This window comes from Bos indicus, chromosome 1, assembly GCF_029378745.1.
Source record: "Bos indicus isolate NIAB-ARS_2022 breed Sahiwal x Tharparkar chromosome 1, NIAB-ARS_B.indTharparkar_mat_pri_1.0, whole genome shotgun sequence".
In the NCBI taxonomy this organism is placed as follows: Eukaryota; Metazoa; Chordata; class Mammalia; order Artiodactyla; family Bovidae; genus Bos; species Bos indicus.
In genome coordinates, this window is record NC_091760.1 from 65,673,177 (window position 1) to 65,697,926 (window position 24,750).

The window sequence follows — 24,750 nt, forward strand, 5'->3', positions numbered from 1 at the left end:
GGAATTAGGTTGGCAAATTTGGGACCAGAGAGCCACCACTCGCCTCCCAAGAGATCTCTAACTCAAGCAAAGCCTGCCAAGGCATTTTATTCTCCAGACTCAAACTGCCTTGTATTGTGTACTACCACATCCTCAGCCATTTATCTCCATATCTATTCCCTCCAACTGCAGCAAAGGAAGAAGCTACTTACTGTTTTGCAAGCCTGGCTGCTACCCAGCCTGCAGGGAGGCCTTCTATGCTGCATTTAGCCATTGGTAGGAGAAGGCAATGGCATCCCACTCCAGTACTCTTGCCTGGAAAATCCCATGGACGGAGGAGCCTGGTAGGCTGCAGTCCATGGGGTCGCTAAGAGTCGGATACGACTGAGCGACTTCACTTTCACTTTTGACTTTCATGCATTGGAGAAGGAAATGCACTGGAGCAACCCACTCCAGTGTTCTTGCCTGGAGAATCCCAGGGACCGGGCAGCCTAGTGGGCTGCTGTCTATGGGGTCGCACAGAGTCGGACACGACTGAAGCAGAGAAAAATTAGTTTTCCTTTGCAGGCCTAGCTGCCTCATACAATTACATGACAAATTTTCCAGCTTTTAATCCACACTTCACGTAGGTATGGAATAATTTGATATTACCCTCCATACCCCGGTTAAAGGACTACACCAGGAAAAATGTTTCATTATAGGCTAGGACATAATTTGCCTATTATTCATACACGCACGTACCTAGGAAACCAACAAAGGGAAGAGAGCATGCCATGACGTCTCTCCCCACAGATTCTTATTCTAAAATGATAACAATAAAACTCAATTTTAAAGAAAAACTTCAAAGTTCATATTCCGCAGCGCCGCAAGTACACCAAGATATCCACCATTCAAACACCGATCTAACAAGTGGCCTCTAGTTTCAGATAGAGTTACAAGGATGCTGCAGCTCCCGGGCGTCTCTCTGCCCAGAACAAGGCAGTTCGACAGAAAGCAGAGCAAAAAACGTTCTGTATTCAGGACTTCACAACCCTCGTGAGGGAGTCCACCCTACTCGCCACCTGGCACCCTTAGGGTGCACTTCCCCCCCACCCCCCGACAGGCAGGTTTGGGGACAAGCCCCGTGAAGAGCCTCTGGAGGGTCTACATGCCGTTCTCGGATCCCTCCGTTTCAGGAGGCTATCGCCTGTTTAACAAAACAGAACAGCCGCAGCCGCTCTTCCCGACAAATACCAGTACGCTTCTCTCCTCAGGAAACTGCCACGGGCATCCCTGGTCAGTGACCCCGGGCTCGCCTCCAGTTTCTAAGATAGTTTCTTCACCGTTTCCAAAGAAGCGGCCCAGATTCTGCAAAGCAGAGAACGCCCTTCCCCCCTTTCCACTTTTTACTTCAGAGTTTAAGTCTTTGCCGTTCTGTGGACATATCTTGCCCACAGAGCGCTCCTACAAACTCCCGACTATGGGATCCTCCAGGGCGCGCCGCTCACCTCACCAGGTCCTGGACCGCCGAGGAGCGCCAGGCCCGCGGCTGGGCGGCAGAACGCCGGCGGTGCCCGGGTCTCTCGCGGGTTCGCGGGGCCGGAAGGGACGGGGAGGGGCGGGAGCAGTACCGCAGGGCGCCGCGCCCATCACCGCGCTGGGAGCCGGGAGGCGGGCGCGGAGGCGGCGGGACGGCGGCGCCCGGCTCTGCTGTCAGCGCGGGACGTCGGGTGCCTCAGGGAACACCCGGGCCGGGCTCTGGCGGGGCCGCGCCTCCCGCCCCTCTCCTGGCACCGCCCCGCGCGCTGCGCCGGACCCCGCGCTCGGCCGCTCCCGGCTGTGCGGCCCCGCGCCCCGCGCCTCCTTCGCCTGAACAGGGCTGCCCCGGGGGGTCTCGGCGGCGGAGAGGCAAGAAAGACGCCCATGCTCCAGTTCCCAAGAGCAGGAATTATGTCTGAGATTTTACCCTGGACTTTCCCCGGATCTCTCATTCTCTACAGCCAGACCCTTTCCTGTGGAACATACAGAAAGTGAGAGGGACCAACTTGATAATTTTATTTTACCTCAGAAGCTCTCCCTTCTTTTATATACAGCCCCTGTATATTCTGCAAGATAGTGGGATTTTTCTCCCAGCGTGGTTCCCACTTTCAGTTCCAGTGTTCTCTTTCTCAAATAGGTGTATCCCCAAGCCCTCAGCTGCCAGGCACAAAAGGTTTAACATCTTCTACCAAGGCCTGCCCTATTTACCTCAAAAAGGTTTGTAGAATCTTTCTCCTTTCTCTGCATTCCCATATTGCTGCTCTTGTTAAACTTGATTACCTTGGCCCGAATTATTTTAAGTTTCCTAACTGGTGTTCTTGTCTCCTGCCTCTTCCCACTCCCAAAACAGAACTAAGAATGCTGCTTTCCTGAAAAAACAAACACACAAACCTCCGCGGCCGCCCCCGACCCCCTCCGTAAGCCCCCTCTGCAAGTGGAATACAGTCTGAACTACTTTCACAGTTGGAAACCAGCTTACCATTCTAACCTTCTATCTGCTCAACACCTGTGTTCCAGTTATACTGTGTTGGGCCAATTGCCATTCTTTGAATATATCCTGGATGTTTAATGCCCCTGTGTGATTTGCTCACTCTGTTCATTTATTCTGGATTTCTCTTCATCCCCATCTTTACCTGTTGAATTGTTCCCAAACCTTCAAGAGCCTACTGAGATGCCTTCTTCTTTAACAATGTTCTTCCAGAAATTCCCAGTCAAATCTGAGAGATCAATTAACTTCTCTTTCCCAACATTCTGTGCTTCTATTACAACACTTACTAAGTTGGTCTGTATGTTACAGCTGGCTGTGTCCTCTTGGCTCCCCACTGTCATAGCCTGCAAGGCATAATATGTTTCTGACTCAACTTAAATCCCATGGCAATTGGCAACATGCGTTTTAAAATGAATAACCATCCTTTGGATGTATATAAACTTTGCTTATTGTAAAAATTCAAATAAATAAAAGTATAAGGAAGGAAATAAACCAACACACTGAAATAACCACTGTTAATGTTTTGATGATCATATTTTCATGTATATATTTATGCATATGTCCATCCATCATTTATCCACAAATGGAATTATCTCATGTATGTTATGTTTAGGATACACCCTTTTTTATTATTCTCTTTTCTTACCTGACTCTTCCCTCACTGTTCCCCCTCTCAACTATTTTAAAAAAGTTAAGCATGTTAATATAACCATATATATGTGTATTTTACAAAGTGAGGAATCATAGTGTAAACACTTCTCTGCTTCTTGCTTTCCTCATTAAACAATGTCATAAAAATCCTTCCAGTTTAACTGGTATAGCACTGATTCATTCTTTTATTTTAGAGGCTGCATAATGTTCCACAGTATGGATGTACCAAAATTAACTCAATTCTTAAAAAATTTCCACTGGCACCAGTGTTTAAATAAACATCCTTTATGTGTATCCAAATGCCCTGGTAATTTAATTTCTGAGGGACTGATTTCCAGGTGTGAGATTGGTCTATTTAAAATGTTACTAGATTGCCTTCTAAAAGACCATAACAATTTACTTTACTTATTTTTTAGCTATTCTGCTAAATGAATAGTGATAATTTGTTGTTCCTTTAATTTTTATTTCACTGTCTACTAGTAAAGCTGTTTGTTTTCTGTTTCCCCTTTTGGATATTCTGTTCTATGAATTGTTTATTCATATACTTAGTTCATTTTACTTTTTGAGTTATGGGTCTTTTTCTTTTCGAAGTGTAAGAATTTCCTGTATGTTACCCTGCTTCTGAGATCAGACAAGATTGGGAGCATTCAGGGTGGTATGGCAGTAGACATATTATAGATAGTAACTATGTATGTATGTCACAGGTTAACATGTCATGTGATTTGCAAATACTTTTCCCAATTATTCATTTACTTTTTGTTTAGAATTTAAAAACCAACTACAACTTATTCCAGTTTGTGGCAAGTTAATATCACATGCCTTAATTTCACAAGTCAACATAGCACTTGGAAAACTAAAATAGACTTTAAAGTTTCAAACTTCTTAGGGAAATCAATCTTCTATTTCAGTATTTAAAAAATTTGACATACCATCCTACTCTCTTATCCTTATCCCATACTCAGTCACTATTAATCCAAATTGCCCCATTCACAAATATACTTCTGTTTATAGTATAATATAAATTTCTATGTATTATTATCTGGCACAGTCACATTAAATAGACCATTTTGATTCTTTAATATTCTGTTTAACAAAATGTTAACCCATTTAATGGTCATCACTTATTTATTTTTGCCCAAACCCACTTATTTGGGAAAATGCCTCCCATGCAATTCTAAAGATCTGCCAGGCTAGAAACTCCTCTTTTGACCGTAATGGTGGGCATGACCCACACTAGAACAGACAGACTCTATGCTCCAGGAATTTGAATCCTTAATTTTAGATTGACATTGTCTTAAAATGACTATCCTTAATCCAAACCACTAAAATCCTCAGCTCTGCCTTGTTTCTTTTGATTGTATATATTTTTATTTGTTTAGAATTTAAAAACTAAAATTTATTCTCTTTGTGGGTGCCCTGGGCATTGTAATTAACATCCATACCTAAAATAATCTAATTTGGAGTAATACCAACTTAATTTCAATAGCATACAAAGCTTTGCTCCAGTGTAACTCCATCCCCTCCTCCCTCTTTTGTGATATTTTCACACAAATATTATTTGTATCCTTCTTGCACTATAAGTTCATCAACTCACTTTTATAATTACTTTTTCATTCAGTTTATTTTAAAATCAATTAGGAGAAGAGTTACAAACAAGAAATCAATTTATAGTGTTCTTTTGTATTTATCTACATAGTATGTTTACCAGTGTTCTTTATTTCTCAATGTGGATTTGAGCTACTGCCTAGCTTCCATGGTGGCTCAGATGGTAAAGAATCCACCTGCAGTGCAGGAGACACAGGTTTGATCCCTGAGTTGGGAAGATCCCCTGGAGGAAGGAATGGCTACCTGTATTTTTGCCTGGAGAATTCCAAGGAAAGAGGAGCCTGGCAGGCTACAGTCCATGGGATCCCAAAGAGTTGGACACAACTGAGTGACTAACACACTGCTGCTGCTGCTGCTAATTCGCTTCAGTCGTGACACTAGTGCCCTCTTATTTCAGCCTGAAGGACTTCCCTTAGCATGTATTGTGGGCAGGTCTGCTAGCCACAAACTCTTTCAGTTTTTGTTTCCTTGTAATGGTTGAATTTCTTCCTCATTTATATCCAATTCTGGATATAGAATTTTTGGTTGACAGGTTTTTCCTTTTAGTACTTTGAATATATTATCCTACTTCCTTCTGGCTTCCATAGTTTCTGAGGAAAGTCAGTTACTAATTTTACTGATGATCCCTTGGATGTGAAGAGCTGTGTTTCTCTTTCTGCTTTAAAGGTTCTATCTTTGGTTTTCTAAAGTTTGACTCTAATATGCTCAGTTATGGGTCTCTTTGTGGTAATCATACTTACAGTGTGTTGATCCTCTTGGATACGTAAGTTAATTCTTCTCATCAAATTTTGGAAATTTTAATCTATCATTTTTTCAAATATATTTTTGTCCTTTTCTCCCCTTCCTCTCCTTCTGGGACTCCCATTATGCTTATGTCAGGACACTTGATGGTGTCACACAAATCTCTGAGGTTTTCTTTTTCTTTTTTCTTCTTTCTGTTCTTCAGATTGCATTATCTCAGTTGACTCATCATCAAGTATGCTGATTCTTTCTTCTACCTGTTAAATCTGCCGTTAAACCCCTCTAGTGAATTTGTTATTTCACTTATTGTAATTTTCAACTTCAGACTTTGAACTTCATTCTTTTGTAAAATAATCTCTCTATTGATATTCTAGATTTTGTGAGAAATCATTCTCATTTTTTTAAAAAGTTCTTTATGCGTGATTTCTTTTAATTCTGTGACTATGTAATAGCTGACTTAAAAACCTTTAATAGTAGATAAAAAATGGATTGATGTTAGCACTGGAACTCTGACCAAGTTAAGCTCCTAAAGCTCCCCCACCGCCTGTCACTCATGCTAATCATTCTTTAAAAAAGATAGCCTCCATACTTCACCCTCTTGTCTCCTCATCTTGACTCCCTTTTAATTTTGTTCCACTTGTAATTTAAAAGAAGGCCCTGGATTTTTACCTTGACATTGACTTGAAAACCATTAGAATTCTCAGACTTCCCACTCTACCCAACTAGTGGCATCAGGAATTGAGACTTAGCACCTAGCTCAGTTTCTTAAGATGCTCCATGCCTAACCTCAAATTGACCTTCTAGTGTTGGCTTCAATTTGCATTACCAGGTAGAAGGCTGTGACAGGTTTGTGTATGGTACATTCTAGAATGGACCATTATCAGAATGGCATACATACTTTTGTTATCTATCAAATGTAAGAGCTAACAACCCCTCCCTTTCCATAATTTCTTGCTTTGGTCCAAAACATAGTTCTGCTTTCTCAGAAGTATTAAGGAGAAAGCATCAGTCCTTTTTGTTCTTTCACCTCCCAGGGTTTCTTATGGGAAATACAATGATTTGTGCAATTGTTATTTTAGAAAAAGGTTCACTGCATATACATAGCCATGTTCTTCCTTCACTTTCTGTGGAATGATCTTACCCACAGGGGATATGCAGTCTTCTTGTCTTTATGCAGTAGACTAGCTAGAACAGACTGCATCTATATTTGTATAAGTTCTGCCTGTGCTTGGGTGGTTTGGTTCAATTTGAGATGAAGGAATGTGAAAGGTATATTTTGACTTCTGAACCAGGCTGTGTTCTCCAATCTAACATTTCCATGAAAAACTGATACCTGGGGAATTCCCTGGTGGTCCAGTGGTTAGACCTTTATGATTTCACTGCTGAGCACCAGGGTTCAATTTGAAGAGAAAACTAAGATCCCACAAGCTGAACAGTACAGCCAAAAAAAGCTGATATTTGGATTATAGTCTGATTCCTGGATTTATATTTCTATTGTTCAGAACTCAGAGGCAAAAGAGATGATTCTCCTTCTAGCATTCCAATTATTGGTGTTTATTTTGTGCAATGTACTGCTAAGAGCTATGAGAAATTCAAAGGATTATGTACATGATCCTTGCCCTTTAAAAAATTTGCATTTTTGTAGTAGAGCTAAGACATTTAAACAATAACAATTCAAATGAGAATGTCATCATCAGATATTTTGGAATCATTTTCTGTTTTAGTTTTGCTATCAATACTAAAGATACAGATGTTATGGTTTCTGTTTTCAAAGACCATATGGAACAGGGAAAGAAAAGGGAACGTGACTTCATTTAAGAAGGATAAGATTTCAAAGGGCAAATGTGGGAAAAGATATTCCAGGTAGAGCAAATAACATGAGCATGAACTTAGAGGCAAGGCTTTTCAGGTGCCAATGCAGGAGACATGAGACACAGGTTTGATCCCTGGGTCAGGAAGAGCCCCTGGAGGAGGGCATGGCAACCCACTCCAGTATTCTTGCCTGGAGAATCCCATGGATAGGGGAACCTGGCAGGAAGGTCTCACAGAGTTGGACATGACTGAGCAACTGAGCATGTGTGTACACACAAACTCAGAGGCAAGAATCAAGGTAAGCAGTTTACTTTTGATAGAACTGGAAGGATCTTTGAGGAAAGCAATGAAGATAACTGGACAGGTAGATTGGAACTAGACTGTGTGGTTTCTTGATTTCTGGCCTAATTAGAGGCATTAGAGCCTAATGGGGTTAAGTGTCAGTGACTCCAGGTAGAAAAGAAATCTCCCAATAGAAGACGAATGTCTTAAGAGGGGGGAAATTGTCCCCCAAATAAATACTTTCCTTTGTAATTTACTTGTTATACGGTTACAGAATATCAAAACTGGCAAAGACTTTAGAAATATTCTAGTTCAAAATTCTTATTTTTAAAATGAAGAAGCTCAGAGAGATGAAGTTAATATTCAAACCAAAAAATCTTAAAGGTGATGCTAATGTGAGAAATCTACTCCAAGAAATAAAAACTGCAACAGCATCATTTTTGGAAAAGAAGGGAAATGCTCTTCAGAATTCCAGTAACACAACAGGTAATTGTGGTGCTGGAGAAGACTCTTGAGAGTCCCTTGGACAGCAAGGAGATCAAACTAGTCAATTCTAAGGAAAATTAACCCTGAATATTCATTGGAAGGGCTGATGCTAAAGCTGAATACTTTGACCACCTGAGTGATGAGCCGACTCGTTGGAAAAGACCCTGAAGCTAGAAAAGATTGAAGGCAAGAGGAGAAGGGGGTGACAGAGGATGAGATGGTTGAATGGCATCACTGACTCAATGGACATGAGTTTGAGCAAACTCTGAGAGATAGTGAAGGACAGGGAAACCTGGCATGCTGCAGTCCATGGGGTCACGAAGAGTCATACACAACTTAGCAACTGAACAACAACAACAAAAACTATTTCAGGAACACAAATTGAATAATTTCATATGAAGCAAGTGGGAAGATTTCTGGTCCTTACATGTATGGATACTGATCTTGAGTGAAACAGGAGGACTGAGTCATAGTAATTAGTAGATTATTTTTTCATGTTACAGTCATGTCCCTAAATGATGCTTAGGTTAACTTTTCAATCCCCATCAAGTCTTTAAAGGTAAGAGACATCTTTTGTTGGTGCTTGCTGAAATCATGGGAGGCCATTGGAAAGGGCTGCCATTATGAGTCTTAGCAAGGAACCTGTCTCCTAGGCCTTACTTGTCAGTCAGTTCCATGGGACAGGCAGAAACAAGATACAAAGGGGAACATCTGTGGGAAACATAAGTAAACATCATATTAAGAATAATTAAATTAATAAAATGGACATTCTCCAAACCACTTTCGTCACCAAATGCTTAATGCACTGTGGCCCCACACAGCCAGAGGGAGAGTTTTAACGTGTACGAGACTCCCTGAAACTAGATGTCCAGAATCCAAAACAGTTGATGCAAGCTGCCAGTCCTTTGAGGTTGAGAAGCTTTCTCATTGTCCAGCCTTTCTTGGGGATAGAAGTTGAGAAGGGCAGCTTTAGTGCTCTTAAGCAAATATTTTTCTGTTTTGCTTTTTTAAGAGACAAATTTGTTTATTCATGTATGATACAATTCACCAATTTTAAACTTTACAATTCAGTAGTTTTTAGTATATCCACAGATATGCACAACCATCATCATAGTCAATTTTAAAATACTTTTATTACCTCAAAAAGAAACCCTAATTGATGAGAATGAAATGTAGAATTACTATATAACAATTGCAATTCTGTGTATATACCCAAATGAATTGAAAGCAGGAATTCAAACAGATATTTGTATACTCATGTTCATGGCAGTATTATACATGAGGCAAAAGGTGGAAGCAATCTAAATGTCTACGAGCAGATGAATGGATAAACAAAATATTGTATAAACATACAATAGAATATTATTCAGCCTTAGAAAAGAATAAAAGTATGACACATGCTATAACATGGATGAAAATATTATGCTAAGTGAAATAAGCCAGTTACAAAATGACAAATACTATATGATTTTACTTATGTGCAGGGTCTAGAATAGTCAAATTCATAGAGACAGAAGTAGAATGATGATAGATGCTCTGGAAATGTTACTGAAACAGTATGGAAATAAAAAATTTAGAGTGTATTTCATAATTTCTCCATATAGGCATATCTTCATTTAAGAATATATCATGACATTTTTCATGTTAGCTCACAAGAATTTATTTCATTGTTTTTAACAGTTGTTTAGTAGTCCATTACATGAATGTGCCATTATTTGTTTTAGTATTCTCCATTGATAAAATTTGAGTAGTTTCTACTTTTTCACTGAAATGACACAATCAAGATATTTACACTGTTTCTTTGTACTAGTATTTCCTGGAAGTGGAATTTCTGAGTCATAGGTTATGGATATACAGTGTTGTGTAATCTGCTTTTTAAAAAACCTATTAATATATTATGAACCTCTTTTCAGGTCATTAAATATTTAATTTAGCTGCCTAATATAATTTATGGAGGTATTAAAATTTATTTTTCCAATCTCCTAACATAAGGAATTATTTCTAGACTTTCACTAGATTGTTTCATTATAAACAACTTTGCATTAAACATTAGTTAAATCTTGGCATGCACGCTTAAAATTATACTCTTAAGATGAATTCCTAGATATAGAATTGCTCTTTCAAGGAGCATGTATATTAAAAGTAATAACTTTTATTATTTTTCCTTATTATAGAAGTAATATATAGTCATCCTAGATTAGAAAAATATAGATAGGTAAGAAAATCAAACACGAATAACGTCACTATCCAGAGGTACCCATTGGTAATGACATGGAGCTGGTGGTGGTTGGCGGTTTAGTCACTATGTCGTGTCTGACTTTTCTGACTCTATGGATTATAGCCCACCAAGCCCCTCTGTCCCTGGAATTTTCCAGGCAAGTGTACTGGAGGTGGTTGCCATTTCCTTCTCCAGGGGATCTTCCCAACCCAGGGATCAAACCCATGTCTCCCACATTGCAGGCAGACTCTTTACCAACTGAGCCACCAGGAAAGCCCCACTGCTAACTGTCTGTCTGCATACTTTTTCTTTACACAAATGCTGCTTTACACAAATACACAAAGCAGTATATGCTGCTTTGAATCATGTATGATAAGCATTGTTTCAATTATCTCCATCACTACTTTGAACATCTGTACAGTATTCTGTCTTATAAATGCACCAGAATTTATTTGCTAAAGTCCTTATTGCTGGGTATTTAGGTTCTTAATGTACATATTTTGAAAACTTTTCAGGTGAATGCAGCATACGTGTTATGTTAGCTGCTCAGTTGTGTCTAACTCTTTGCGACCCCATGGACTGTAGCCCACCAGGCTCCTCTGTCCATGGAATTCTCCAGGCAAGAATACTGGAGTGGGTCGCTATTCCCTTCTCCAGGGAATCTTCCTCACCCAGGGATCAAACCCAGGTCTCCTTCATTGCAGGCAGATTGCTTACCATCTTAACCACCAGAGAAGAACATATGGGAGCAATCATCTCCCCGTCAAGAAGCCCTGAACAAAAGTTCCTGCCTGTTTGTGGACTATGGGCCAGGGGGAAGGAGAGAGAGAGAAGGGCTAAAAGTAAAGAGGTACTGAGTCAAAGCAGAGAAAAGTGCCCAGAGTTCAGTCAAGGCCCCCAACGAGCAGGACTGAGTGGAGACATCTAGATTAGGAATGTAGCTATGTGTATGAGCATGGCTGGCTGGATTAGGGAGAAGGAAGACTGGGTCCTTGACTGCAACTCCCTCCAGAAACTTGCAATGGATCGGCAGTGTATAGTCCGGTGTGGGAAGGGCAACTTCTGTCCATGAGGCCTGCCAGGCAGAGCCCTGCAATTTTCAATGATCAGTTCTAAAATATCACACATAGGATTTTGGCCTGGAGCTGAACTCTTCAATAAATAAAGACAAAACTTGTCCAGCATCCGTCTGCACCAGAGTATGCAAGAGTGCCAGTAGAAATGGAAGTCTGTCAGGGACTTGGTAGAGAAGCCTGAAATGATTTCTTTTGTGGTATATAAACTGACATCTGTGGGCAGGACAAAGAATTCCAGCATGACCAGACAACTGAATGAGCCTGAGAATCCTAAGTGGGCTGAGCCAGGATCTGATGTAATGGGTCCCCTCCTTTTGGGAGATGAGACTGAGTCATCTTCATTATCCACTCAGCTGAGGGCTCTACTTTTGGAGTAAATTCTAAGCACATGTTGTGTGAATGTTTGACTCTGTTCCAAGACCTCAGAAAGTTATAACAGCCTAAATTTATTTTTTCTTAAGAAATAATCTATTTTGGCTTGTGCCTCTTGAATTTCCTCTAAACCTTTTGGATATTTTTAGCTTTCGCTGTTTCACTGAGTAATGGATTCTCTCTTTCCATTTCCCACTATATATACTGCATGTATTCAATTTTTCTGCTTCAAGATTCAAATACTTTGAAATGTAATGGAGAATAAGCATTCTTATCCTTATGATCCTTCATGATTTAAGAAAACTTTTATCCCATCTCCTTTCAGTCTTCATTGTTTTGACTTGGTTTATTCCCCTTTTTTAAAAAATGTGTTTATTTTTTATCTATTGGCCACACAGCACTGAAAAGTTAGTTCCTTGACTAGGCATCAAACCCAGGCCTCCTGCATTAGAAGCCCAATCTTAACCACTGGACCGCCAGGGAAGACCCTAGTCTATTCCTTCTTAACCCATTAGATGGATGATTCTCAAGCCTTCTGACTACCAGAAGTGGACATTCCCATTTCACTAAATTATTATTGTAATTACTACTACCACTGTTATTATTTTAGTATCTGTCATAGGGAAGCACGATTATATGTTCTCAGAGAGGGACGCATAGTTGAATAACGTATGGTCCCTGATGAACCTACTATTCTCTTCCCTTGACCTATAGAAGTAGCCCACTGGACCAAGTCTTTTGAGCAGAGATACATAAGACATTCCAGGTGGACAATCTCTTCACTAGGCCACAGGGTTGTTTGACTCTTCAGTAAGGAACATAGATAGAAATTAATTTTCTTAACTCTTTTTGTCATGGAAATAGGTTCCCATAAGGGTGACTGTGGTTAGACCTCACAGTTCTAACTTTTGCCTAGAGATTCTCCCTCAGTGTAAGAAGTTCTGACACCAACTGCTGAGAGTTAGGCCAAACTTCACAGGTTAAGGGCACAGTCCTCTGTAAGACTGTCCTTACTTCAAACACCAGCTGCAAGTTCAGTGGTCTCCAGCCCACCTTCTTACTCACTGGCTGCAAACTTAGGAGTTTCCACTGTCTTCTCAGGATTGATAATATTCTGGAATGACTCACAGATTTCAAGAAAGTGACATACTTACAGTTATAATTTTATTATAGCAAGAGGATATAAATAAAAATTAATGAAAGGAAGAGATATGTAGGGCAAAGTTGGTGGTGGTGATGGTGGTTTAGTTGCTAAATTGTGTCCAACTCCTTGCCTACCAGCTTCTTTGTAGCCTACCAGGCTCCTCTGTCCATGGGATTCTCCAGGCAAGAATACTGGAGTGGGATGCCATTTCCTTCTCCAGTGGATCTTCCCAACCCAAGAATCAAACCAGGGTCTCCTGCATTGTAGACAGATTCTTTACCAAAGCTACAAGGGAAGCCCCAGGGCAAAGTTGGAAGGTTTTCAAAAGCAAAACTTCAATCATCTTCAAGGATGCATTGCCTTTCTGGTCAGCACATCAGTGTGCAACAATATATAAAACAAAATAAAACTCATCTGAACTTTGGTTTCCAGAGTTTTTACTGGTGTTTCCTTATATAGGTATGATTGACTGAAATATCATTCATGTGGCTGAACTCAATCTCCAGACACTTCTCCTACCTGAAAGTTGAGCTGATATAATTTAAAACCCAATCCTCTAATCATATGGTTAGTCTTTCTGGTATGTGAAGCCCACATCCTGAGCCACTTCATTAGCATAAACTATCAGATATGATCTGAGGGGCCAACCACAAATAATAAAGACACTTATCACTGAAAATTTCAAGAATTTGGAAGTAATCACCCAGCACCTACAGACAAAACCCAGTTAAATATCTTATTATACACCTTCCTAAGTACCTCAACATTATCCTCATAGGGTGCTAGCTTCTCCTCTACTCGCCAGCATTCACAACAGATCATTTGCCTTCTGATAGTACCTGTTCTCAGAGCTGACAGAGGCAAGACATACTCTGTAGCTAATTATTAGAAGTCAAGTATATACACATAAAATAGCCCAACATCTACACAACAAATAATCATATGATAGCAGGGAGATTGGGACTCTGTATTCCCAGTCTGATTTCTTTTTCTTCCTGCTCCTATAGAAGACAAAGTTAACTGAGAAGGTTGGTTCAACCAGGAGCTTTGATCTTCAGAAATGTTGAAGGGAGACTTCCCTGGTGGCCTGGTGGTTAAGAATCCTCCTGCCAATGCAGGGGACACATTGATCCCTAGTCCAGGGTTTGATCCCTAGTCCAGGAAGATTCCACATGCCATGAGGCAACTAAGCCTGTGGGCCACAACTACTGAGCCTGTACCCTCGAGCCTGCGCTCTGCAACAAGAAAAGCCATCACAATGAGAAACCCGCACACCCCAAATAGAGAAAGCCCAAGTGCAGCAATGAAGATCCAGCACAGCCAAAAATAAACAAATAAATAAACTTTTTTAAAAAAGAAGAAGAAATGTTAAAGGGAATGTTAGGGAAGTTTTGGCAAACAGGCATTCCCATTTGCTGTTGATGGTAGTGTGCATCAACATAACCTTTTTGGAGAGTAGTTTGTAAATAACTAAATGCATGTAACAAGAAATTGAGAGGGATTTTTTCCTCTTCCTAAATCGCATTTTAAACCCAAAGTTCATACTATTGGACACTAGGTAAGAAAAACTACAGACATATACATTTTCAAGACAGCCATCAGTCACCTTGAGATGGGAGTCAAATACTTTCCTACGGCTTCTGGAAGGAAGCAAAACTGGGACTCCTATCATCAACATACCTCAACAACATGCTGAGTCAATTTAAGAAGACTCAGAAAGAGTGGGAGGAATGGTCACTGGTGGTCTTGTGAGAAAAGACAACCATGATCACCGTGAGCAGCTTTTCATTCTTATTTGTGAGTGGGAAGGAAGGATGCTCCCTCCTCCTTGAACCCAACTGAATGTAACTCCAAGGGTGGCAAGGACACTTGGTTGTTCTGTGGGTTGAGAGGACCCTACAGGAGGTTTCTGGGCTTGAATTATCTTGCCAGTACTTCATCTAAGAAAGTTACCCACTCAGCGAGCGACAGCCGTGAATTGGACCCCCGTGGTCCAGTGGTGGGTGCTCAGGAAGAGGCTGAACTACAGCCATGTTGCCCATATTGGGGATCGTGCAACAGAGGAGGCCTCGTGAGACACCTCCACAGAACTAAAGATCTTGATGCCTGCCACTCAAATAGCATCAACCATCCACCTGGTCAGCCAGAGAAACAGCATAGCCAACAAGAGATGTTTAAAGTCAAGAAGAGTTTGCTTTATTCCCACCTCCATTCCTCCTCTGTTCTATCATTGAAGGAGTCCTTCCAAGTATCTCAAGGGAAAAGGAGAGCTTTGAATCAGCTTTGAAGTTTTAAATGGACTGGAAAGTTATGGAATCTGCTCGAGACGCCCTTAAAAGCCTGAAGGGTGTTCAAAATAACACAGTTGAAAATGATGGTTTGAGAAACAAAACTATTTCATGTTTAGACTCTACAAAAAAGAGTCTTTAAAATAAACGAGTTACATGCATATGCCCTTTGATCCTGGAATTCCACAGTTAGGAACTGAGACTAAAGATATAGTAATTAACATATGACATATTATATATGCAAGGATGGTTATGGCAGCATTATTGGTAATAGAAAAAACAGCAGTTACAAAAAGAAAAAAATAATAGCAACAAAAAGTTAGAAACAATATGATACTATCAATAGGATACTTATTAAATCAGTTATCTTATAAACACAGGTTTAAAAACAACAACAAAAAATTGAGGTAGAATTATATGTGTTGACATAGAAACAGTTCCAAGATATATTTTTTTTAATTTTATTTTATTTTTAAACTTTACATAATTGTACTAGTTTTGCCAAATATCAAAATGAATCCGCCACAGGCATACATGTGTTCCCCATCCTGAACCCTCCCAAGATATTTTTTTAAGTAAAAAAGCAAAGGCAGCACAATGGGCATAAATCTTTAAAATTAAAAAATCTGCTTGTATAAATATTTTTAAAATATACAGTACATATTGTATATTGTTGTTTTTTAGTGGCTAAGTTGTGTTCAACTCATTTGTGACACCAAGGAATGTAGCCTGCCAGACTCCTCTGTCCATGGGATTTCCCAGGCAAGAATACTAAGTGGGTTGCCATTTCTTTTTCCAGGGGATCTTCCCAGCACAGGGATCAAACCCGTGTTTCCTGCACTGGCAGGCAGATCCTTTACCACTGAGCCACCAGGGAAGCCCCACATACTATGTATACTGATATATAAATTAAAAATAATTCTGGAAGGATCCACAAGAAATATGAGTGATTTCCTTTGGCACAAATGACAAAGAGACTAATTTTTCATTTGATACCTTCAGGTGCTATTTGAATTTGTTATTAATTTTTTTAATGTGAAAATTAAATAGGTTGTACAACAATGTGAATGTACTTAATGCTACTGAACCACACACTTAAAATGGTTAAAATGATGTTTTACGTCATGTCTATTTTCTGCAATAAAAATGTAAATGAATGTAAATTCATTTTAAATAAAAGAAATATCAAGAGGAGGATAAGGAGCTGCAAGAAGAGAGAGAATGTGAGAAAGCTCTGAGCTGGCAATAAAAACAAGTCCAGTGCCTTGTCTTGGGCTCTCAAAGAAGGCTCCTGCACAGGAGGCCTCCTGGGGCTTTCATGGAAGGGGTTTCAGAAAGGAGCCAGGACATAAATATTTGTCCGGAGTAAGTTGGGGAGGGGAATCTGGTGATTTTTCATTTTCATAGGAGTTGTGGTTACACTTTGCACTATTCTATGAAATTAAAGAGCAGGAGGATTTATTGGGCAGCGTGACCAGTTTTCTACCTGAGTAACCAAGGGTTTGACTTACACAAAGTCCGGTATAAAACCGGGGCTGGATTCATCATGGATGAGACACTGCCCTAGACTCATGAGCTCCCAGAATATCAGTGCTGGAAAGGGCTTCGGGTGGACCCTTCTTTTACTTTAGGACACTGAAACCAGGGAGTGACACATCCTGGTCCAAGTCACACGGAAGCTCAGTGACTGGACTAGGATTCTAACTCAGATCTCTGGGCCCTTGGTCAAGTACTGTTTTTCTAAAAGTGATACCAGCATTGTTGTAGTTGACTTAACTTGTTTCACTCAATTTCTCTTCCTGTTTATTACCACTGCTCCCCAGATTTGAAGGTCTAGTGTTTGGTCATTATTCCTTTGATGCATTGCAGGATTCTCATTGCTGATGTTCTAGAATGTTTACACTGTATTCCATATGTGAGATTATGGTTTTGCACTATTTTTCTTCAAATTTATGATGCATGTTGTTTCATGCTTTAGAATCTCTGAAATCAAGGTGCCACTGACAATTGCCATAGGCCAGGCCTAAGTTGTGACACAGCTGTTATTTCTGTTGCTTGTGTGAACTTGTCTGAAACCTTCCATTGACACCTACAGCAAGAGTAAGAAAGAAGTGGCATCAAAATTTGCCAATGTCAGGATTTTGGGTGGAGAAGGCAATGGCACCCCACTCCAGTACTCTTGCCTGGAAAATCCATGGACAGAGGAGCCTGGTAGGCTGCAGTCCATGGGGTCGCTAAGAGTCGGACACGACTGAGCGACTTCACTTTCAATTTTCACTTTCATGCATTGGAGAAGGAAATGGCAACCCACTCCAGTGCTCTTGCCTGGAGAATCCCAGGGACGGGGAAGCTTGGTAGGCTGCCGTCTCTGGGGTCGCACAGAGTGGGACGCGAATGAAGCGACTTAGCAGCAGCAGAAGCAGCAGCAGCATTTTGGGGGGAAAAAACGCAGAGACAGCAATGGACCCTTTTCTAGAGAAAGGCAGTATTACCAATGCTTTGATGGTACAGTATTTTACAGAAAACACAGACATCATCAGCTTTGGATTGAAAAGTGATTCAGAAGAGCTTGACTCTGAATATGAAGACTTTCTTTTTTATGATGCACAAGAGTGATAGAAGATAATCTTTTAAAATAAGCCTGTGTGCTATGCTATGCTAAGTCACTTTAGTCGTGTCCAACTCTGTGTGACCCCATAGACGGCAGCCCACCAGGCTCCCCCGTCCCTGGGATTCTCCAGGCAAGAACACTGGAGTGGGTTGCCATCTCCTTCTCCAAAATAAGCCTAAATTTGAGTAAATTCAAAATAAAAATTCTAAGTCCTAAGTGTTTTTGTTATGGTACATAACATAATATGAATTTTGCCATCATTGGCATATTAGATGAAATATATCAACTATATCAAGCTTTGATATTAAATCTTAAAATGAATAGAAGAGTCCTATTTTTTGCTCTAGGTTTTGACCATTTAAAATAACATAAGAATTAACTAAAGGTCAACTAAGGCTCAACTCTGAATTCCATGTAATCCTGGGGTCTTTCCAATGCAAAGTTTTAAAGTACATTTCAAGATTTTCTGTGTGAGGTGGTCTATTTATATTTATCTTAGTTTAGGATCCATTTTGGTAATTTGTATTTTTACTAGAGAATTTCCCATTTTATCTGGGATTTCAGTTTGTTGCCATAAATTTCTTATGCTTTAAATTTCTCCTTCTCTGTCATTTTCTACAGAATTCTTTTTTTCTTTCTACAGAATTCTTAATTTTATCTACTTTTGCTCAGCTTCTTTTTCTTAATCAAAGGGGATCTTCCTCATCTTTTGCAGAGAAAGGCATTTATATTTATTTGTAGTATCTACTTTTGTTCTATTTGTTTAGCTTTAATCTTAATTCCCTCTTCCTAATTTCTTTTGGTTTACTTTGTCACTCTTCTCTGCCTCCAGTTTCTTAAGATAGAAACTACCCATATTTTTTACATTATTTTCTTTAATAATTAAAACATTTAAGATATAGATTTTCTTCTAAGTACAGTTTCTGCTGTGACATTTGGGTTTTGGTATAAAGTGTTCTCTTTTTCACTACTTTATACTTTCCAATTTTGTTTTGATTTCCTCTTTGTATGGTTTTTGGTCATCCTTACATTATTTGTTTTCAACTTTATTAATATCAGAGAATGTGGTTTTAGAATCTGTTAAAGTTTTCTCTGCAGTCAAATGAATGATTTTTGTAAATATCCTATGGGTACTCAAAAATGTTTTGTTGCTGTTGTTCAAGGGATATTAGATTCTTTACATAGGTATGACATTAAATTTAATGATTGTACTGTTCAACTCCTATGTTATCCCATATTTTTTATATACTAGATTTGCCTAATTCTGAAATATATTAAAGTTTCTGCTATAATTGTTTTTTGAAATTCCTCTTGTATATCTTATAACTTTTTATGATTTCATAAATCATGGCTAAGGTAACTAGAGTACTTAACTCTGTTATATTTATATCTTATATAACAACATTTTGCTGTTATATTGTTTGGTATTTATGTTTATACATTCTCAGTCTATGACGATCTCTATTTTTTACATATATCTCTATCAGTTCAGTTCAGTTCAGTTGCTCAGTCATGTCAGACTTTGCGACCCCATGGACTGCAGCACGCCAGGCATCCCTGTCCATCACCAATTTCTGGAGCTTGCTCAAACTCGTGTCCATTGAGCTGGTGATGCCATCCAACCATCTCATCCTCTGTTGTCCCCTTCTCCTTCTGTCTTCAATCTTTCCCGGCATCAGGGTCTTTTCCAATGAGTCAGTTCTTTGCATCAGGTGGCCAAAGTATTGGAGTTTCAGCTTCAGCATCAGTCCTTCAGGACTGATTTCCTTTAGGATGGACTGGTTGGATCTCCTTGCAGTCCCAGGGACTCTCAAGAGTCTCCTCCAACACCACAGTTCAAAAGCATCAATTCTTTAGCACTCAGCTTTCTTTATAATCAAACTCTCACATCCATACATGACTACTGAAAAAACCACAGCTTTCACTAGACAGACCTTTGTCAGGAAAGTAACGTCTCGGCTTTTTAATACACTGTCTAGGTTTGTCATAGCTTTTCTTTCAAGGAGCAAGCGTCTTTTAATTTCATGGCTGCAGTCACAATCTGCAATGATTTTGGAGCCCCCAAAAATAAAGTCTGACACTGTTTCCATGAAGTGATGGGACTGGATGCCATGATCTTAGTTTTCAGAATGTTGTTTTAAGCCAACTTTTTCACTCTTCATCTATACTGATCCATTATTCTAAGTTTTGTTGCTCACTACCATCTCCTTCCTTCTTTATCACCTCATGCTCTGTTATGGCTAATCTGTTTTTTGGCTGGAGCCTTTTCTGAAGTACTTTTGTTAGTGGGAAATGTAGCAGTTAGTTTCTGACTTCTTACATATCTTTACATATCCTTACATATCTGCAAGGATCATTCGTTCACCCTGACAACTGAATGTTGTCTTGGGTGGTCATGGATCTCGAGTTGCAGTCCTCTTTTGTCAGACGTTTGTAGATGCTAATTCTCTAAATTCTAGCTGCTGGTAATAAGATACAATGTCTGATTCTATTTTCATTATAATAAGGGGCCTATTTTTTCTATATGGAAGCTGGTAAACATTTCTTTTCTTCCTTAGATTTCAGGAATCTTATCAGGATATTTGTGTGTGTGTCTGTGTGTTTTCATTATTTCAGTTTGGAACTTAGAAAGACCATTCAATCTATAGACTGAGGCTATTTCTTGTTCCAAGGAAATGTTCTCCTTTTCTATATTTGATTACTGCCTTTCCTTCATGTGTGGCTTTTTCGTCATCCTGATGTCCCAGTATTATATGCTAAGCCTCTTGGAGCTCAAGAGCAGAGCCATTCTCAAGAACAGAGCTATCCTTCTCGTCTATTCTCTCATGAGTTCAATTACATTTTATCTTTGCTCTGTGCTTTGAGGTACTTTCTCCATACTTTCTCTTCTAGCCCACTAATTTAGTCTCAACAGTGACCATTCTTTCCTTTCATTCATGCACAAAATTAAATTGGAAAATCTTTTCTTCCCTTTCTCTTTCTTCTACCCTCCTTCTCTCCCTCCCTCCATCCTTTTCAATTTTTTTTCCTCTTCCTCCCTCTCTCCCTGTCTTTCAGCTCCAGAGGCCTTTCTTTTTTCCAGCATTTCTATCTTTCTGATATATGCTTTGTCTGTTCTGACTGATCCTCCTTTCTGCTACTATTGTTATGTCCATTTTTTACTCAGCGGTGCTCAGGGCTGGCAGTGAGTTTCCTCAGAGGCTGCGGCCTTAGATATTGTGGAAGGCAAAGTGGTCTCTCTTTGAACTTCCTGTGTGGAGAGAAGCTGTCCACAAGACTCGACTGAAGCAGGGAGGGAGATGTACTGTTTCCTGTTCATAGATTCTCTCAGCCTCAGAGGCAGGGAAGGTACAGCTCACTATTCAATTCTTTCCTGCCTTCTTCAGACCAGAAAAATCAACCTTCATCCTTAAGATCAACAAGATCTCTCAGAGCCAAGTTTTCCCTAGCTTTAAGAGTTTATTCTACCCCTGGGCATTTCCAATGGTGGTCTCTCTTATTTATAGTCTTTGATAAGGGGATCCTGGCACCCTATCTTCCCTCTGAGACTCATTCAAAGCCTAACTTTCATTCATACACTCATAGTCTTAGCTGCCACTCAACAAAAATATCGGAGTTGCTAGTTAAAGAGAAGGCAACTCTACTTAAATTGCTATCTTCTCAGTGTTCTAAATCTTAATTACTTACTAAGCTCTTGGAAAGCATGACTGCCTCTTGTGTCCTCCATGTCTAATCCTGTGACCTACACATCACTATTATAATCAAGATGGAGAAGGAGAAGGGAGGAGAAAAAGAGGGGGAGGAGAAAAAGAGAATGAGGAGAAAGGAAAGCAAGATACAAGTACTAAAAACCTTCAGTGATACAGCTATCTTTTGGAGATTAGTTCTTAGTGCCAAGGGATTTCCTTAAATCACCATTTGCATCTTCACAACCTTCCCACTTTCCTAAGTGCCCAATTTTATGACAGCATATACCCATGGGGCCTTGTTTTCCTGGATCTGCTAGTATGAATGATTGCCTAATCCTGACTTGGTGTTCAAGCGCAAAGGAAAGAGATTAGATGCTGACTGTTGCTGCTGTTTAGTCACTAAGTCATGTCAAACTCTTTGCAACCCCATGGACTGTAGCCTGCCAGGCTCCTCTGTCCATGGAATTCTCCAGGGATGGAGTGGGTTGCCATTTCCTTCTCCAGGGGATATTCCCAACCCAGGGATCAAACCCGCGACTCCTGCTTGGGAGGCAAATTCTTTACCACTGAGCCACCTGGGGAGCCCTAGGTGCTGGATACCCGAGACTAAAGGGCATGTGTAGGAAAAGCACTCTCATCAGGGGAATAGGCTCATCAATGACAGGCAGGTCCCCCCAAATCTTGATTTGAGAAAAAGGGTATCTGCTTTATGTTAGATCAAGTACTCAGCCTTTGCTCTAAGATGGCTTTGGCAGTGCATTTCTCAAGGGAGAAAAAAAATCAATAGTACCACACAGTGAGCCCAGTGCTGTGTGTAGCATCACTCAGCAGCTCATTTATTCCTCTCTGGTCCGTGTGGTAAAGTGAGAATGACAGGCACATTCTGCATTCTGTGCTCAATGACCAAACTTCAGTCTTTGGGTGTGCATGTGTATATTTGCATGAGGTATGTGTGTGTGTATGTGGGGTTGTTTAAGGATTTGGACTTCTCTGAATGTAAATACTGATTTGACCCAAATCAAGTTCCTCTCCTTAATGGTATCTTAAACAGATTATATTTACCTGAGAGTACAAAAAACAAACAAACAAAAAGTAAAAAAGTAGATCTTCTCTTTGGGATAGTTTATAACAATTACCATGTTCACAGACACATATGATGATTTATATGTATATAAATATACAATCTCACTTTGGTTCACACATCAGTCACCAACCTTCATCACAGGGAGATCCATGAAACACTCAGGCAAGTGTCCTTTTTTCCTTCTGTATACATCAACTTCTGTATCTGTACTAGTCAGTCTGTTTCCTAGTCAGGAACACAAGTCAGGGAGATTCTTGAAAGGGTCACTGTCAAGAATTCTCTTTTCTCAACTCATCATAGCTTTATGTACAGTTCTTTTATTATTGGATTTATATCTCATCTGCACAGAACTGTGATCTTGCTGTTCTTTCATTTTCTCTTTATAACAGATGTTTCACAAACCCTTAAAAAGGCAGGCATGTTGGAAGTGTGACTCCTTCTATAGTGGTGGGAGTTTTGGACTGGGAGAAAGGATAGAGAGAAGGTACTGAGAGGAAGGGAACAGCAGCATTTGGGAGCCAGGCAAAGGCTCTAGGACAAAATAGTGCACACAGGCGTGTTCACAGACACACACTCTGGTCTTACCAGTGTCATTGTGCCTTTCTGCTGACATAGTTTAACAGTTGCCAAAGGGGTACCTTCAGAGACTGCTGCTGCCAGTGCTCCTGTCGCCCCGGTGAGCCACTGCTGACCTGCTCCTCTGCAGTATATCCTCCAACACTAGCAGAGGAAAGGCTGTATGAAGACATAGTGAGAAGAAGCTGCCTGCAAGCTAAAGAGAGGAGCCTCATCAGAAACTAGCCCTGCTGGCAGCCTGATATTGAACTTCTAGCCTCCAGCACTGTAAGAAAGCAAGACTCCAGCTTCCCTGACCTTCCCTGAGTTCAAAGAGCAGATTCCAAAAATTGCTAATCAAGAAAGGTGCAGGCACAAAACCACTTAAGGCAAGATAAAAAGGACTGAGAAGCTCAAAACTGGGAGACTACCACCTGAGACCCTGCAGGCACCCTAATCTCGGCAGTAACCCCACTTTTTTGAAACTGCAGAACAAAGAAGAATGCAAGACTGTCATTGCCTTGATCCTTATCACACACCCCTTTCTGACTAACCTTTCCCTGTTTACCAGGGAGGGGAGCAGAGTTCTGGAGGCACTAGCCTACTGTGTTTCCCTTTTGCCTAGCAAAGGAATAAAGCCACTCTTCCCTCCCCTCCCCCAAACAGTTTGACAGATGCTTTCATATCAATCTGGCTAGCACAGATCACAAGAACCTTAGGAAATACTTTCTCTAGTGACAGTTGCTAAACTTCAGAATTGCTATATAAGTAAAATTTTCTCTAAGGTATTTAAAAATAGGATAGGTTCTTACCCTGATGGTTGAGCTGTCCTCTGCGTAAAGTGGTCTGATGAAGACTTCTCAAACTCTGTCAAATCTTTGATTCTGCAATCACTTAGAACCACAGAGAAATTCATATAGCAGGCCACAGTTAAAAATGTAATTACAGTCATGTCAGAGCTTAAGTCATAGGGATCTAGCAACCATCTGATTCATTTTTATCCACTGGTCATTTACACACATGCCTTTCTTTTATGAGATGCTGCCCTCAGCAGAAATAAAAGTGATTGTTTCAAAGCTGCCTATTGACTTGTCATCCACTACAACAAACCCTTAGAAGTGATATAAAGGGTGGAATTTTAATTGCAGAGTCAGGGGCAAAGTCTTCATTACTCCACTAACACTGCCGCTGGCTGCATGTACACTAGTTTAAGAGGAAAGATTAAAAGACCTAAATAGAGGTGACTAAAAAGGGTGTGGTAAGGGATGCAAGAACTTACAAATATTTGAGAGCTACAAAAATAGAAGTTTTGAACACAGGTAATTGTAGACTCAAAGTTAGGAAGAAACTCAGAGATCACTATTGAGCTTACAAACAGGTTAAAATTATAAGTGATGACAAATTTCAGAAACTAGTTTTCTAGCTGTAACATAAGTTTAATTTCCAAGAAGTTAAACTTATTTCACAAATCTTTATTTAGTTCAGCTTAAAAAAAAACCCCAAAGCAACATTAAATCCAGTCTTTATTTACAGAAAATACCCACAGTAACATTTTAAGAATAGTTTCTTTTCTTTGCATTTCCATGGCATCATGAGCAAGTTTACTCTTCCATTTAAATCTTCCAAATAACTAGATATTTTAAGATTGCAT

The 24,750-nt window shown here is 40.0% G+C and overlaps 2 protein-coding genes across 3 annotated transcripts in view; one reads left to right on the forward strand and one right to left on the reverse strand.

Annotated features, from left to right (window-relative positions):
• GPR156 (G protein-coupled receptor 156) overlaps positions 1 to 1,604 on the reverse strand; it is a 108,741-nt gene extending 107,137 nt beyond the window's left edge. For both annotated transcript variants that reach the window (XM_019987379.2, XM_070788556.1), the window contains exon 1: positions 1,467 to 1,604. The gene's annotated coding sequence lies outside the window, so the exon portion shown is untranslated. The remainder of the gene's footprint in view (positions 1 to 1,466) is intronic.
• LOC109564124 (uncharacterized) lies at positions 1,127 to 3,307 on the forward strand. Its single transcript, XM_070772162.1, has 4 exons — positions 1,127 to 1,214; positions 1,418 to 1,988; positions 2,135 to 2,214; positions 2,348 to 3,307. Exons 1-4 carry the CDS (start codon positions 1,127 to 1,129, stop codon positions 2,368 to 2,370), a joined length of 762 nt encoding a protein of 253 aa, XP_070628263.1. The 3' UTR covers positions 2,371 to 3,307.
• Positions 3,308 to 24,750: the final 21,443 nt, after the last annotated feature.